The sequence below is a fragment of the Scatophagus argus genome, chromosome 4, assembly GCF_020382885.2.
Source record: "Scatophagus argus isolate fScaArg1 chromosome 4, fScaArg1.pri, whole genome shotgun sequence".
NCBI classification, from domain to species: Eukaryota; Metazoa; Chordata; class Actinopteri; family Scatophagidae; genus Scatophagus; species Scatophagus argus.
This window is the reverse complement of record NC_058496.1, coordinates 12926222-12943653: the sequence shown is the minus strand read 5'-3', so window position 1 is coordinate 12943653 and position 17432 is coordinate 12926222. Positions and strand designations below refer to the sequence as shown.

The following is a 17432-nucleotide window of genomic DNA, read 5'->3' as shown; positions in this document are numbered from 1 at the left end:
CTGTACATATGAAAGAAACACCTTGCCAAGTCTGGACTATTACCAAGAGGCAGAAAATGGACTTATAATCTCCTTTCAGAGGTGTTAAATCCCTCAAGGATGGCTTGTTTTAGCTGTTGCATCTTTACACTGGGTGACAGTCAGTGTGCCATGTTGTCAAAGTTTTGCCAATTGTGTAGAAATGTGAAGGCACATATGATAGTAAAAAGTTTGCAAATGTCTCCATTTCTTTCAGCAGAATAGATTCATTGTCCTTATTAGCAGTTGTTCTTATTTCTGTATAGATTACAGATGTCAGTGTTGTTATATCAGTGCTTAAAACATAGTGTCCTTGCATTTAGCAGTTTGTGTGTTACAGTGCTTGCTGAGCCACACAATCCCTAACTCCTCACTCTGTGATCGGGTTTCCCCAAAAGCCTCAAGGCATCAGAGTTCATCACAAGTCCACTGTTGGGCAAGAAACATGAACAACAGATTATCTTTTTATTGCTATTCATTTAAGGGGAAAACACCCATCTTGTGATAGCAGTGGAGCCTTTGAATTCTTTCTGTCTGTGGGGAATCAATGCATAGCAAATTGCTGAGTCACTTTTCTATTTTTCATGCATCTGCCCTCAGAAATTGGGAACTGTTTATTCTTCATCAGACTTTCGTTAAAAGAGAAGTATCTCTCAGCTGGCTGGATTTTCAGGCAGTTGCATCATGGGATAAACTCATGTAGAGACAGCATACACAAGGACAGTATTATAGAGAGCAAGGTCAAAGAGCTGTTGATTCTTGGCTAAGCTTCTAAATTACAGCAATTAGCCTCTGCATTGGATATGTACAGAAAGTTAGACAGTCATATGTCTGTGTATATCAGCCTGCTAACAAGGCAGAAAAATGGTGAGCAAATCAAGCAGTTAGCAAGCGACTGGGGCAAGCAGCAACCGAGACAGACGCCCAGACGGACAGTTTAAGACACAAAGTGTTGAGCGCTGCCTACAGTCTGAATGTGCTCCTTCTAATTTCACCCCCTGACTATGAAATGGAAAATTAATGCCAGGATCAAAACCGGCGCTTATAGAAATTTTCAGAGGCACTGCTTCGTTGGGTTTTAATGTCCATTAACCATGCTCAATTGCATTGTCACAAGCAATTGTCTTATCTGCTAAAAAGCAGCCATAAAATGGAAAATTACAATATGTGCGAGCTATCAGCCAAGCTCTATGCCTTTGTGGTAATTTTCAATTTAGATAACAACTCCCCCGGCCTATGAATATGAAAACAGTTCTGAATATGAATTGAAAAGGGAAAAATAAGATTAAACACCTGCATGTCAAAAGGGCAACCAAAACTGTTTTGACAGAGGATGTAGATGTTGACCCAGCAGTCTCAGAGATTACATGTCGCCAAGAGGCACATCAGTGGCACACGCCACTAACATTAACAACGGTCACGCTGTCGTGATGTTGATGAACTGAGGGCATTTTTAAAAATGTTTCAAACTGAGAATCATGAATGGGTTAGCACGTGAAGCCATTTGAGACAAGGAAAAAGCAGAAGCAGAGCTGAATTTAAAGACCAACATTTGCTTGTTGCTAACCTCAAACCATCCATTTTGATTTTTCACTGCCTTATTTAGTTTTCTTCTCTGAAGGGTACCTGTTGTAAGGTGTGGAGAAGGTAGCCATCACTACGTCCCGCCCGTTGATGTGAATAACATCAGTCACAGCCTGCAGGATATTGAAGTAGAAGTGGGAGTCACCGGGGATGGAACAGTTCAGGCGAGACTTGAGAAACGATGTCCACTGCTTCTCCAGGACACGAGGTGAGCCGCCGCGGTCGTTTTTACAAACCCTGGCCACCCGAGGAAACACCACCTGACCAACACACATATAGCTGAAAGGTCACATTTGGACAGCTGCGAGTTTTACATCAACAGTCACTTTTACGTTACTTGTCACACCTGCAGGTTCAGGCCCCTCTGCTAACAGTTCATCAAGAACACTCCACTGAATTGATATTACGCTCCTATAACACTGTTGGAGTAACAGGGGACAGTCTCAAAAATGCAAATCCAATGGATTCAGTGGAACCAGTGATGTTGTCTTTTTTATTCTCTACATTCTTCTTCCCTGTCAAAATCTGGTGCCTACATTACCCACAATGCAGCTAAACTGTAGCCAAGGTTTGCATATGTTGTGGCCATATTGCATGGGACCAAGACATGTTAGCTCTGCTTAGCAACTGGCATACCTTGTGTTGTGTTATTGTGCCATGCTAAAGTACCGTCAGGATTGAGGTACGCTGACTCAGGCCCATCGCTTCAGGTACTTCAGGTATATTTCACATAGCTCCCTTGGATTTGAAATTATTACTTTTTTGCATTTGAAGAGCCTCTAATTGTTTGTTGTTATGGCTTACAAACAACCCATAATGGATCACTATTTCCCAAGTTTTTACACACACTTACGTCTGAATCTTTTATTTTGCACTTAATTATGGCAAGAAATGAATAAAAAAAAAACAACAAAAATAACAACCTGACAACAAGGCTACCTTCTGAAGTCATTCAAAGGCTGATCTGAGCATTTCCATGACAACTGAGAAAACTCCTGCTCACAATAAAGATCATGTGATATGATCGAAAAGCTCCATAATAGCTGCTAAATGGACCTGGCGGTGAGACTGTTTCAACTTTAGGCCAGTAAAACACTCTATAGGCCTTATTATGACAAAATCTTTGGGAGACACCACAGCGTCTTAATCCAACATTTTATCACTTTATACCAAATTAAAGACACAGAGGAGTAAATTGGTGTGTTTGATATGTTCTTAAAGAGTCACCACCTGGCAACAGACAATTTAAAGTATACAGTTTCAAATAGGAGCCGGAGCTGTAATTACAACTTTGCAGTAAGATCGCACAGTCAGTATTGTAATTAGTTGTTGTCACACTATACTTAACAGCAATAAATCTAACACTGACCTGAAATTGCAACCTAGAGTAAACAGTGTAAATGGGAGCGAACATGCATTTAAACCAGATCTCTACACACACACACACACACACACACACACACACAAGGACAACCACACAAGGCACTCCCTCACCCCTGCTTATATTAAAGCCAATAAATGCATCCAATGCAAGCACTAAAAATACTCATTCACTCACACACACACACACACACACCTATGTGAGCCTGTTCACCACGAGATTATACAGGGCTGAGATTACAGAAAAATGTATTACACAGAACAAGAGAGACTGACAAGTTGAATGTGAAATTATGTCAGCTTTACAAATATCAGTTCAGTTTCTGTTGTTCCTCGTCTCTAAAGATATTTAAACGTTGGCTTATCTGTGTCTCACCTGAGCACCAACACACATGCGCAAACGGAAACCAGTGCAAATACTCAGATCACTCACACTGAACAAATACCTCACTCAAGGCTTCTGAATTCATTTATGTAATGAAATATTCATCCTGTTTTTTTTCTGGATAACAACAATCCAACATTAAAAACTAAAGCAAACATAAACCTGCTACATTAGATTTTCACTTCGCCGTAAAGTAAAAGCGACTGCTTACATTGTCAGGGGAGGCAAATCTACATTAACAATAATAAAGAGATATCATTCACTAAATGTTAAATTGCTCTCTGCACCATTAGTTCTACCGCCACATGCATAATTATACTGACATTGCTTTCAAAACACCGAGCAGATTGAGAAGCCTGATCTGTATTCATGCTTTGGATAACACATGCCTGTCACTTCTGGCAGCAAATCCATTATGTCTGTGTTTCCCGTTACCTCCGCTCTGTTCTCGTTTCATCCCCTCTCTTTTTTGCTCTCTCTTGTGTGCTTCCTTTCATTGATTCTAAAAAATACATATTGAGCGATTCATTTCCATAATTTTTCTTCTACCTGGTATCCAATTAAACTTTCTGAGGAAAGGGTCCAAAACTGAATTGAGGAGATTAATAAGAAAAAAAAATGTCAGTTAATGTCCCTCTGGTGTAAAACCTGAGGAAAGTCTCTTTCTTCTTCAATCCCTCCTCTCTGACTGCATCTCATTTCTCAGAGAAACTTGGGTGGAAATCCTCACGGGAAACCTTGAGACGATGGTTCAAATGGGAGCACTGCTGAATGGATGTGGACGTGCAATTCAAGCAGTATATTTAGACTTCAAAATGGGATCTCCAGACATTCACAGAATTTTCTTTTTGAGTCTATTTTAGGTTCTGCATCCTGCCCTGTGTTTATCTGTTACTGTTTGGCCACTTTACAGCTCCTGAAAGCCTCTTTCCAGTTACTTACACCCATATCCTGTTAGTTTCCTCAGGCACTTCCTGATTCTCCCGGTAAATAGGAAGTCACCTCTGATTAGAGTTCAAACAATAGGAGAAGAATTGGGTCTGTGCTTACCTTGCCCATTGTGTTGTACTCCATAGCAATTTCCCGAAAGAAGAAGTAGATGAAGTCCCCATAATCGACTGCCTGGACAAAGTAGGGCTCTGCGGGAGAACAAAAATAAAATATGAGTCAAAGTGACGTTTTGCTGTGACAAAACAGACCTGACACCATATTTCACAGTAAACAGCCTAAATATCTGTCACATTATGCAGAAAAGCACCGGCTGTGAGCCCTGGGTGCCTCAATCTATCATCCATCATATCAGCGCAACAATTTGCATGCAAGGAAAGAACAATCTCTCTATTGAGTTTTGACAGGCTGGACTTGTGCTTCTTTCTCCCTGGGGCAGAGTAATTTCCTGGCTACATCAACTCTACCAGCGCAGGTTGGCAAAATGTACTGCGTTAAACAGAGCGTGTGGTATTAGCATAAATGCTTCTGCTCTTCAAGGGAGGATTCGTACACAGAGGCACAAAAGACACATATACACCCGAATCATAAATCACACAAACACACGCTCAAGCATGCATATCGAAACCTGAATTTGTTTTCTAACTTGTCAGTCAGATTTGTGAGTGTGTGTGTGTGTGTGTGTGTGTGTGTGTGTGTGTGTGTGTGTGTGTGCCTGTCCACTCACCTTTCAGCCATTTAGAGTCGTGTTTGACAGTGCGCAATGTCGGGCTGTCTCCTAGGCTACGATAGATGACCGCATCGATCGCCAGAAAGTCTGTTACGGTGGCCGAGTACAGCTTGCCATCTGGAGAGAGAACACAGAGAAGCAAAGAGCAATAGGGAGAAAAGATGGAGATGGAGAGGAGAGTCGAATGAAGAGGAAAAAAACGAAAAGGGGGGAGAAAGAGGTGAAGATAGAAAAGTTCAGTGAAAAGAAAAACGCATAAAGCCCCTCAGAGATCCCTATTCACTGCCACTGGATACACAAACATGTTTCAGATGGCTCAGATCTGGAAAATGAATGACTCATAGAGGCCGAAAACACTCTCTGATGGACAACAAACAGGCTGTACACACACTTAAACATGTTGCACATTTGTAATTGCTCACTCTCCCAGACACACTTGAAAAACACAAACACAAACACAGCAGTCCTGCAATCACACACACACACACACACATTCTGAAAGCCCCATAGAAACCCACGGTTGCATGCATGTGCAGACACGCACACACGCTTCATGAACACAATCCACCACCAGCATGACCTCAGCCAGCCTTGGCTATAACCACAGTGGAAACTCAAACTACATAATTGAAAGGATACTAGCCAGAAGAACCCTCTTGATTACTCAGTGCTTCCAGCTCCTTCCACGCAGCTCTGCTACACATTAACTGGTCAAGCTAGGCGTTTTACTCTCCTCCTCAGATTTAAGCAGGCGAGGACAGCTCATCAATACGGCCATAAATTGGTTCACAGCAAATATGCATGTGGACTGAATCTTTCCAGCAGCCAGCAGGTCCACTGCTTCACAAAAACCTCACCTCGAGCTAAATCATTGTCGTCCCAGCCTTTTCTGACTTATTTATGAATTTCGAAACTCGCTTACATACTTACTTTGAAACAAAGTGAACAACAGGCAAATAAAGACGACAAGAAAAAGATGATTCTGTTTTCTCTTTTCACAACAATGTTCTGTTTCCAGATGGTTCTAGAAAGCAGCTAATTCCTGATGCAGAGGAAATGTGGCCTTGAGTTTGACGATTTGCTCGAGTGCATGTGACACAGTTTGGCTCTCGCTCTTGACAAGTTGTCATAGTATTGCCATTAGAATAAACCACAGGGTATTAATAACAATATTAAACACAAGCACAACTAATCCCCTCGCTCAAACAGACTCAACTTTCCCGTCCAGATTAAACATGGTCCAATGTTTAATAAGTGCAGATAGGAGGAAATTAGGATGAGTGTTTTCGCCTCCCGGCAGTGTATGAGCAGTGGTAGCAGCACACATATTTAATATATTTTCACCTAACCGAAACTTGTGAAGAGTTTCTCTCATGCTAAGCCACAGGAAAGAACTTAAAGTTTAAAAATAACAGTCACGAAAATCCCAATGAACTACTTTAAAATACAGAAACATCTGATCACACAGGGGTATGCATTTAATCTTACCGGCAAAGAGGGCAACATTGGCGTGCTTGGCGTCATATGGGCACCGTGCCATCCCACTGATCTCCTCTCCCTGAGCCTCCAGGGTGTCCATCTGAGGTCACAAATGGAGTGAAAGGTCAACGTAGGGTCAAGACAATGTAGTGCTGTCAAACCAAACAATGGCTTTGAAATACAGCTTAGACAGGAAATGTCAGCTGGAGGAAAAGCTCTAGAAGAAGAAATGTGCTCAAATGTCAAAACAATGACAATGTGAAGGCACTACCACAGAAACACTGTGATAAAGTGGAGGAATATGGTGTGAGTCATGATAAAATAGTCCCAAGCAGTAGTGCTACCCAGCCTAGGAGTGTGTCCATCTAACTTTGACCTAAACTAATATCCTGTGGATGCCACTCCGATGTCCTACTGAGAGCTGTCAAAGCAGCCTATCTGGGAGTATCTTGGAAACTGTCATGGAGGGAGATAGAAAAAAACCTGACATTTTCCACAGCAACATATTCCACAGTATGGGTGGATGTGGTTTACTTCCCCCTGACATCTTTTATCCTTCAGCTGCCCCAGTGTTAGAGACTTTTGACAACACTCAAGGCAGATATTTAACCCGTTTACTGCACTGATTTCTAATCTCTGTGCTTTTGCTGTGAAAAGGAAATAAACGGGCAGATGAAAAATGGCTGAGCACACGGCCCTGAGTGAGCGGGGAAGGGAACGTGAGAATTTTTTTTTTTTTTTTTTTGCTGAACCACAGAAGTCTTTAAATAGAAGATCACACAGTAGTCATTATTTTATATTTTCCAGGCTCAACTTTGTCCTGTGCTAAGAGCTTTTCTTTGGGCATGTATATTTCAGGAGAGATCCCAGTTTTAGTTCTGCAGCAAGACAATGTAAAATTTGTCTTTTTCATCCCGTCACTCAACACCCAGATTTCTATGAGCTAATTTAAGACCTAGTCCATTGTTTAAGAAGCACCACTAGTGTTGTTTAGGGTGATGAGTGGGATGATCTCTGTGAACTGGAATTTAGACAAGATTTTCTTGTTTTGCGCCAAATTTGGTTGCAGTGCGATTGTCAAATGTGGGTGAAAGGTCACCATCATCCCACCATGGGTTAGCTTGTCTTCCTCAGCATGCCTTAGGACACTCTCTTACCCTGGCTAAAGACCAGAGATGCACACACACACACACACACACACACACAACAGAGAGAAGAAAACCCATACTGTACTGGCCAGAGGCTGAGGTCAGGCAAGATTACTGAACACACTGTTTGCCTACAGAGATCACAGTACATAGTCATTTTTCTTCTCTATCTCTGTTTCTATCTCTCTCGTACTCTACTTACTCGCCTCCTCACTTTCTCCTTTTCTCTCGACAAAGAGGAGCGTAGCTTGCCAAGGCTGCAAACTGCTTACGCCGCCCTTTCTGGTCTCTAAACAGGTCATTTTGTTTTCTATTCCTGTCTCGACGGAAACGGTTATCATCTGCCCACTAAAAAGGTCACACACACTCCGGTGAAATGCTGGAAAAGCCTGCCAGAGAAATTGTTGAGGCTGATTTGGCAGAGAAAATTACAAGTGACCTTTTACAACTAACAGAGAACCACCAGCAGCAGGACATTTCTCGATTTCACATTCCCTCTCTTTCTTCAGAAATTATAGGAGGATAATACATGGAGTCAAGCTGAATTGAAGATATGTATTGTTATTAGACAGAGGAGACTGTAATTATAGATTAGGCTGAGTTAACCATAAGGAACGTGAGTAGCTGAAGGTCAGGTGTGTCCACTGAATCAGAGCTTCTGGATGGGCAGAGCGACAGGGGAAACTCACTTAAACTTGAAACGTCAGCAGTTTTCTGTGTCAGCTCCCAAACACAAACACTCCCTCCTTCTCTGACACATCACAAACACACACTTGCATATCTCTCACACCACAGCAGCTCCCTTCACCCCACCATGGCTTTGGTTGATTTCACCAAGGCAGTGACCTCTGTCTACTGGGCTTGGCTGGCTGTCACTGATCTATTCCTGCCGTTTGAATGGAGGAAGGCACTCCCTCGCGCCCGGCCGCAGATATACGTACAGCTCCAGTCTGCTGTCAAATTGGCATGTGAGGAGAAACAACAGCCGAGCGCTTGCTTGCTCCTCCTTTAGCCCTGTCCAAAGCAATATCCAATATTTTAAAAATGAGGACTAGAGATCCACGAAACTGCCGCACTGAACCGCATCATTTTTAAACATTACCATAAAGACATTTGATGTTTGAACAACCAGCTGGATTTTTTCCATTGTTTACCAGGCAAACCTTATTATGCTGTCAACTCCACTAACTTCAAAAAACAAAAAGTGAGCCAGTTTTGCAGAAACACAATTCAAAGTAATGGGAGGGGAATAGAAGCACTGTCATGCCTCGCCAGCGCTGCCTTAACAACACGCAGTTCTGTAGGGATCTACTGTAGCTTAGCACACAAATGTACAGTAACCTTGGCTCGGGGTGTAGTCTATCTAGATGAATTAATTACTACAACAGCTCATTGGTGTTTTCCATAGGCTATATGCTAATTAATTAGACAAACACAATGTAGATCCAAAACATGCCCATCAGGAGTGTTATAATTGGTTCAGCAACAGCGTCAGTACTCAGGGTGAGGGACACGTTCTTTTTCTGTGTCTCTGTTGTTTATATGACTCCTTCATGGGCTTTTTTTTAATCACTGCTGAGGGATTTTGTGAAATCTTACTGAGGACAAGCGTCTCACTTATTAACTGTTGTTGTCTGTTATTGAAACTGTTTCCTTGTTAATTTTATTAAATGGTAAAGTGTCATTTGCTTTACCTGGTTCTGATTTTGTCCTAATTGTTGGAGTCTGAATTTGCAGCCACTGACAAATTAACAGTAAGTAAAGGAAAAAAACAATAATAAAATCTTTCTTTTACAGATGCTGGGATAGAATTTTCAGATTGGCCTCTTAGAGTTTGCAGCTGAGTTGAATCCCCACACATTACTTAGTATTCAGTCCATATTTCCACCTGCACAACCTTCTCCATCTATAAAGGTCAAAAGCACAAGATCACACCTGGGCCAGAAGCAGTTGTGTGAATCAAACAAGGGCACATCTCACAGGGAGATTAATAATCATGGCCCATTTCCCTGTGACCTGTTTCTGAGTCCTATCCTGAGGAGGATGCACCCCTTTCCTGACCACCTTTTACACTCGAGCAGGAAACTGGAGTGTTTGCAACTGTTGAAAGAAATATTATTATTTTACCCAAGAGAGGAAAAACCTAATTTATCTGAACTTATTAATGAACATTATGTCAATCAAACAGCCGTAGCATAATAGAGCATGTGGATGTATTTTCCCCTTGTTGATTACAATAACCCCCCCCTCCAAAAAAAATCATACTTCAAATGGCTTGGCACAGATGAAATCTCCCAGTGAACTTGAGTCTACCACTATCAAGTTGAGGACAAATCACCTGGGACCCGCTACCTCAAAGCCTCCCCACTGATTCCCCACCCCCACCCCGCTTCGCCCGGCAACAGGCGATGAAACTGACTACAGTCATATATCAGCCCAGCTGGATGGGGTGTTTATTATTACAACACAGCAAGGGAGTGACAGAGGGAAAAAGCAACAGAGGGAAAGATGGCGAAGTGGTGGGAGCAGTGGAGGTGGAGAGGAATTAAGGTTGGCAGGAGAGGAGGAGGGAGGGGGGATGAATAGAAGAAGAGAGGGTAGCTGGGTGCTGTGAGGTGCCGAGGGAGAGGACCGTACCATGCATGCCAAGGTGTCTGACTTTGTTTATTTTTTGCATGCATGCATGTATGTGTGTGTTAGTGTGCGTGTGTGTTTGTGTTGACACTGACAACACAAGGTGAGAGGGTGAATAATGAGAAGAAGCTAATGAAGAGGAAAAACAGGTAGGTTTGAAAAAAAAGCAAGCAGAGGTAAAGAAAAAAAAAATAGAGAGGTAAGCAGGCGGGGAAGGTGCTGGAACAGAAGTGGGTGTTGCTGGTTTGGGCGGGAGTCCTTCATGCCCCCTCTGTCTACCAACCCCCCTGTCTCCCTCCACCTCTGCTCCCCTCCATCCCTCCTTCCCTCCCGCTCTCCCTCGCAGCGTTGTTGATTAATGTGGGATGAGGCTGGCCCCGAAACAGAAGCTCTTTTCAGCCCTGTCACACTGGGGAGATGGAGAGGCAAACTGTGGCCAAGGTGGATTTAACCACAGACACACACACAAAACACACACATATACACACTTTTGACCAAGCAGAGTGGATGAACCCAGCACGCCATCAAAGGGCTGGTATCTGCCCAGAGAGTCTGCCAGTCTGCCAGCAGCACAGAGTATGTGTGTGTGTCCAATGACTTTCTGATATGTGTGTGTAATATGTTTGTGTGTTTGTACAGTTGTCAGTGTTTGCATGGATGTAAACACACTTTCTGTTTTTTTCCCTACCCATGTGCCCAGGCATCTGTGGTCATTTTAAACATTTTTCATGCTGTCAATATCTGACAGCCTTCACATTGTAACCAAATTTAGTCATGTCATATTGATGTATTCTGAGTCAAAAATGGCTATTTCATTCAACATAAGTAATTACAGCATAGTTAGGGGAATTATTTTTTTAAAGGAAAAAGCAGTCACATTAAACTGACTCACTAAAACAGGCAAGGGATAATTGGACTGTGCAAATCTGAAGCCTAAAACATATTTGAATTAACACTTGAATATAACAGTTGTATTTCTTCATTCTTATGAGCAGACATGTTGTCACGTGTACTAATTTCTGTAAAGTATGCACTGATTTTTAAGTTGTGCATGTTTGTATGTATTTTACCAAGCTAAAGCTAACTTTAGCAGTCTAGCGGCAACATCAGTGCAATAACAGCTAAAAGACAAACCCTGAAGCCATAATCAGAGGGGCTATACAAGCTAACCACACCTGATAAATGCAGAGACATAAATTCCACTTTCCCTGCAGGAGGAGTCAGTGAATTGAAAGGCGTCCACTCTGTGTGCTTAGCATGCTGAACCATAAAGGCAGCGGAGCGGAGATGTCTTGTTTCTCTGGTAAACAGATCTAGTGAACCAAAGCAGGAGAGTTTTCCCCACAGGCCACCTAGATAACATCTAGGTACGCTGTGACCATCACATTACATCCACACAAACCAAACAATAATATCCTTCAGGACAGAATGTCAGTGGGGTCTGTCTGTCTCCTCTCCCGTCTTTCTTACTGCCTGTTTGCCCGATTGTTTCCTCATCTTTCTGCTGTTCGTATCTGATTTTTCTGGCTAAGTAGTAAATAGTTACTCTACAATACATTCAATATAAGTGCTCCAGATACTTGAATGAAATGATGTCAGTGATGAAATGCTGTCCTCACACCAGCTCAACCCTGCTGCGGCAGCTTGCAGAAGTTTGTAGATTGTCTTGTGTTTAAGGTAAGGTTTGCTCAACATAATGGCAAAGTGACTCACTTTTCACACCAAGGTATCAAAAACATCTGATTTCTGTCACCATGGAAGGAATAAATTGGGACGTTTCCAGCAGCAGTTTCAAGACAGCCTGTCTGCTTTGTATGTTTGCCTTTCTGCCTGCCTGTATGCCTTAAAACCTATTTTCTGTATGATTTTCTCTGTTTTTGGTCTATCTTCTTCCCTGTATGCACATCTCTGTCTCTTTCTACATGTCTCTTTTCTTGAAATCTCTATTTTTGTCCATGCAGTCAACCTGCCCAATGCCTGATCTTTTCTTTGTACTGGAGGTCATTAAAATGCATCTTCACAAGGGGATCTTGCTTTTCTTAAAGGAATCTTGAAACCATTCCAGACATGCCCGGATGGATACAGCCAACAAGGCATCTGTTTACAGGACAGGGCCGAATCGGATTTCAGGACGTAACTTCCGTGTGTGTGTGTGTGTTGAAGAGGGTAGGTGGTAAGGTTTCTCTGCTTCTAAATCGAGCGTGTCAAAGTACACCTGGAGATAAAGACACAGGCGGAGGGCTTGCTGAGTTGTGAAAGTCATCCATCTATGTCCATCGCTTCATAGCTCCCTCTCACATGGTTGCGGTTACATGGAAAAAATATCCCTAGTGTGTGTACGAGTGTGTGACAGAGGAAAAAAAGGGAGACGGAAGATAGAGAGCATTGGGCCCTGTTCACACCTGGTGTTAACATGCATCTTGAGTGTTCTGGTCACAGGTGGACAGTTCTAGTCAAGTTATTTCTTCTTTTGTGTAAAAAGAACGTTGTGTCCATTTGACTCAGTGATGTGCACGTTTATGTGAATTTAGAGCAAGAAAGTGAGGGCCGTTCACAAGTGGTCACTCAAGATGCATGCTGAGATGCATTCTCATGCCAGCTGTGAGACTGACGTGCTGAAAGCTGTCCGTTTGTGATGTGATCGAATCACAGTAGAGATCCGAACAATTTGCCTGACAAGAAGTACATAAAGGGTAAACAGCCCCAAAGAGCTATTTACGTGTGTGTGTGTGTGTGACTTTCTTTGTGTACCTACCTTGTAGGTTCGACAGGACGGGTTAAAAGCATTTGTTCCACAAACAAACAAGGTGTCTTCGTTTTGTTGCAGGAGGACTTTGATGAAATTGTGACACTCGTCCTTCAGGAAATGAGAGGAGCAAAAGAAGAGAAGACGTCCATGTCATTTGTGTCTTTTAATAATACACTGAAAGCCGCATGAGGAGAGGCTCTTTCTTTTTGAAGTACAGCATGTAGTGCTGTACAGACAAATGAGTGAGATCGTCGACCACATAATCATGGAATGTAGTAATGTATTCCCTCATGGTACATTAAGACATATTTACAGGCAATTTTAATGCTCCTTTCAGTGTCTTTATGGAACAATAATTAAATCATTATTCATGTTGCACAGGTTTGTTAGAACCTACAGTATGTCAAGAGAAAATACAATTACACTGCTGTTCGATATGAAAAATCTTCCTGATGTGCTCTATAAACTGTGATAGGAGAAAGTTAAATGATCTGCAGGTGTGTGTTATTGCACCTGCAGGCTTGTCTGTGTCTGTGTGTATGTGCATATGAGTATGTGAGAGACGGAAAGAAACAGACTGAGAGAAATAACATCTCTTACATCTAGAGTGCATTGTTCAATGTGTGATTTGCTAAAGAAGTGTTTTGTTAGAAATAGGGTGACATTTGTTCTATAAATGAAGTTAGGGTGTAAGCGCAGGGTTTGCAGTGTTAGAGTGAGTGTGTGTGTGCGTGTGTGTGTGTGTGTGTGTGCGCACCCTACCTTATGCTTCCCTTTCATTCTGCAAGTGTCCACGTCTGCCTGTCTGGACTTCCATGTCATTTTCTGGAGGAAAGAAGGTGGAAGTAAAGGAGAAAAATAAACAAGGTAAACATTCGAGTGGGAGAGAACAGAAGGCCCTGGAGCGCTCAATAACCAATCAATGCTGTGATCAATAATCATCATCAGAGATTCTCCTTCATTGATTCCCCTAATGAGGCACCTGCTTTAAGGTGAACTTTATTCTAAGCACTGATTGGAGATCAGTTTACCTCCTTGAACTTCTAATTCTCTGCCAGAGTGGAGGAAATACGATACTGACCCCAGATCAGAAGCGAGTCTGTCCAAGGACAGATCCTGCCTTAGAGCTGAGAGCTCATTTCTGCAGATTGATAGGCCGGCCATCCTTGTGTGTGCACATGCACACACACACACACACACACACACACACACACTCTGCCATGTCCTATAGGTCAGCTCTAGCCACTGCCAATACCACATCTAAAAGCCCTCTTTCATTGTCACACACATTTATCAGTCAATGCTAAGTTATATCTGGTCTCCAGCCATGTACACACACACACACACACACATAAACACACACACAACACTTTTTGTCCCACCCATGCGTGGTCTGAGGGTCAGCGCTGAGCCACTGGTTCAGACCGCCGCGTACCCACCGCTGTTGTACAACATGTTTAGAGCTCGGCTACTGATTAAAGACCCTCAGTCATCAATCAATCTGCACGTCTCCCACCAGCCTTTCATCTGCAGCCTGCTCTCATTAGGGCCCACTCGCCAGGCTTTGACATTGAAGTGGATGAGGTGGAGGGATGGCGGGTTGTTGTATACACGAGAATGGCCTTGTTTGAATTCTGTTTGCATGCATTATGTTAAGGGCAAGTGATGCCAGCGAGGAGTGGTTGGAATGGGATGGAGAGTGGGTTATTACAGCTGAGGGCCTATGTAAATATGAGCTGCTTTTCTGAATAATCTGAAAATATACAATGGGATCTCCTTCCCTTCTGCATCCATTTAATCTCTTTCGTTCTCCTACAATTCATCTCATCTTAACTCTTTTTTGGCCTTTCTTCCCTCTCTTTTTCCTCTTATCGTCTTCTATCTACCTCTCCTCCTCCTCTTCCCACACTTCCTCTCCTGTCCTCTCAGCTCCCGTTACGCACCCATCAGACCTTCCTGCTGTCCCACTGATGAGCGTGGATGACGCAGGCCGCTTTGCTAGCTGATTGATTGGATAATCTTCTTAACAGGGTCAGGGCGGCGAGCACGGCAGGCTCACACCGGCGAGCGGGTGAGTAGGACTGCTGGCAGGCACACATGTATACACCCACGTGCACTCATAAACATACAGTGACACTCAGAGTCGGGTTGTTGGGGTTACATTGTCAATCACAGCACGCTGAGAACAACATGTCCTCAAAGAGACAGTCGTTTGACTCACCTTACTGAAAAAGATCTCATCACTGTTGGCTGTGTCTGTGTCCACTGTGTATATGTGATCCCTGCAAGCAAAGGAAGGACAGGCAAGAGAGACATGTTGAGAGAATGGAGTGAGAGAGAGAGAGAGAGAGAGAGAGAGAGAGAGAGATGAGATGATAAAAGGTCAGACAGCAGCAGACAGTCAAAAATTCTACAAACAATAAACCCATTTCTTGTCTTCCCTCTGTTTCCCCCCTGCAGGCCGCAAACAACGTCAGAAAATGGGTCTTTGTATAAACTTTGTACAAACTTCAAAAATGACAATAAACAAAAGGAGGCCAGAGCTATTTGCTCTGTCAGACAGAAACACTCAACAAAGGTTTAGAGCACTGTGGCGCAGGCCCGGGGACAAAGCCTCTTTGTCCCATGGAAAGGTCTTGAGGGAGTGTGTGGGGGGAGGAGGGGAAGGCTGAGACGGGAGGTGCCAAGTCACTCAGAGCTGTTCAGGTCAATTAAGCCTAGTGTTTGAGCCACAGGAAATCTATACTAACACTCATTATAGCTCAGACAAGAAGACTTGTGTGTGCTGGCCTGGAAATATACAGGCTTCTCCTGTATTACACAGACCAGCCATATAGGCCCCATCAGGGCATATGGAAGACATAAAACCCACAAGGGTTAACTGCATCTCAGACAGACGGAACGGCTGGTGGACCAGGCGTGTAGCTACACCTACTTACCATGGAGAATTAGGGTACAGACAGGGAGAGGGAGGGTGCAGCGGGGGGCAAAGGGTAGAAGGTGTCAAAGTGGTGTGAGCGGAAGAGACAGAATGAAAGGAGGATTTTCCTCATTTGAGGAGAGAACTAAAGGTGGCCGTGCCAAACGATGTAACTGCTTTAATTTGTTGGAGATTAGCTGTTGAACGTGTTTTTAATCAAAGTGTATAACAGTGGCATCGTCAGACTCATGGCTTAATTACGTTCCAGCTCCCCAACCTGCGCTCAGCCAGTCAGCCTGCCTTGCTCTCTCATTAACTAAATCTAATAAAGTCTTTGGAGGAACAGGCATCTTGAAATGAATCCACTTATATCACTTTCCTGGGGGCCAGCGCCATCTCCTCAAGGATAAAACCCAGTCTACTGTACATTATCAGCCACAAAGCTTAAATTGAATAATTAATCTTTGGGAGCAGTTAAAATTAAGAAAACAGCGCTGCTTTCTCAGTGGAGGAGGACACATTTCCGGTGAGGCCACGAGCAAAGTCTCTCGCCGTGTTTTCTGTCGCTTCATGCTCTTTCCATATCTACATTACAATTAAAGTCTGTCAAAATAATGACACAGGACACAACTGTTGTACAACACAACATGCTTTATTCACCTCAACAAACCCTCTCGGAGAAAGTCCCCCTATGATTCCTCATACCTCTGTGCCTCAAAATGGATGACTATACCTAAAATTCTGTTTGTTCTTTAAAAAAAAAAAAATCTTTGAAATCTTTTGGAATTGAAAACATTTTCATTTAATATTGAGCCATGGGAGGAAAAAACTAAGTCAACCTCTGGTCACTGAAATTCAACCCAAGCACTTCATGGATTCAAGTTCGCTTGCATGAGTAAATGCCAAATGCTGACTGTCACTCTGCCATGACTGAAAATCTAGCATTTCAAGCTAAATCTGCAAACCCTGCTGCTAAATGTTTTTTCATTAAGGCACTCCGGTAGCACTTACATTTCGCTACTCAGGCTAATTGATCTGGATTGAATTTCCAGGGTTCTTGAATGGCTCGTCTGTGTTTCAGTGTTTCTTTAACTTTGCTGCCAGGTCAACAGGATATCATGGAGCTACAGTAAATTCAATTATTAAAATAGCAAGTGTAACTTGTCAAAGACGGAGAAAAGACAAAGAGGAAGAAAAATCTAAATGCACGAGAACATGATGGGTGATAACGCTGATGGATGATATCACTATAATATTCAGCTGTGTCTCCTAAAGTTCACAGACTTACTTCATTTATATCCTTATATTAAAATTCAAACTTTATGTTAAAAAGACAAAACTAAATCAAAAGCTATTAAATCACAGGATTACTTGGCGGATTTAGTGTAATCCCATGGGTTATTTTACTGCCTGCAATTTGAAAACAGCTCATGAGAAATCTATAATTGACTGCTCCA

General features: G+C 42.8%; 1 protein-coding gene across 2 annotated transcripts in view; it reads right to left on the bottom strand.

The window, feature by feature from the left end:
* Nucleotides 1-17432, bottom strand: part of sema6a (sema domain, transmembrane domain (TM), and cytoplasmic domain, (semaphorin) 6A) — a 102758-nt gene that overhangs the window by 32183 nt on the left and 53143 nt on the right. For both annotated transcript variants that reach the window (XM_046387838.1, XM_046387839.1), the window contains exons 4-10: nucleotides 15277-15337; nucleotides 13818-13880; nucleotides 13062-13163; nucleotides 6534-6624; nucleotides 5043-5162; nucleotides 4418-4506; nucleotides 1645-1862 (exon numbers count right to left, since the gene is read on the bottom strand). In XM_046387838.1, the coding sequence (XP_046243794.1) occupies nucleotides 1645-1862; nucleotides 4418-4506; nucleotides 5043-5162; nucleotides 6534-6624; nucleotides 13062-13163; nucleotides 13818-13880; nucleotides 15277-15337 (744 nt within the window). The remainder of the gene's footprint in view (nucleotides 1-1644; nucleotides 1863-4417; nucleotides 4507-5042; nucleotides 5163-6533; nucleotides 6625-13061; nucleotides 13164-13817; nucleotides 13881-15276; nucleotides 15338-17432) is intronic.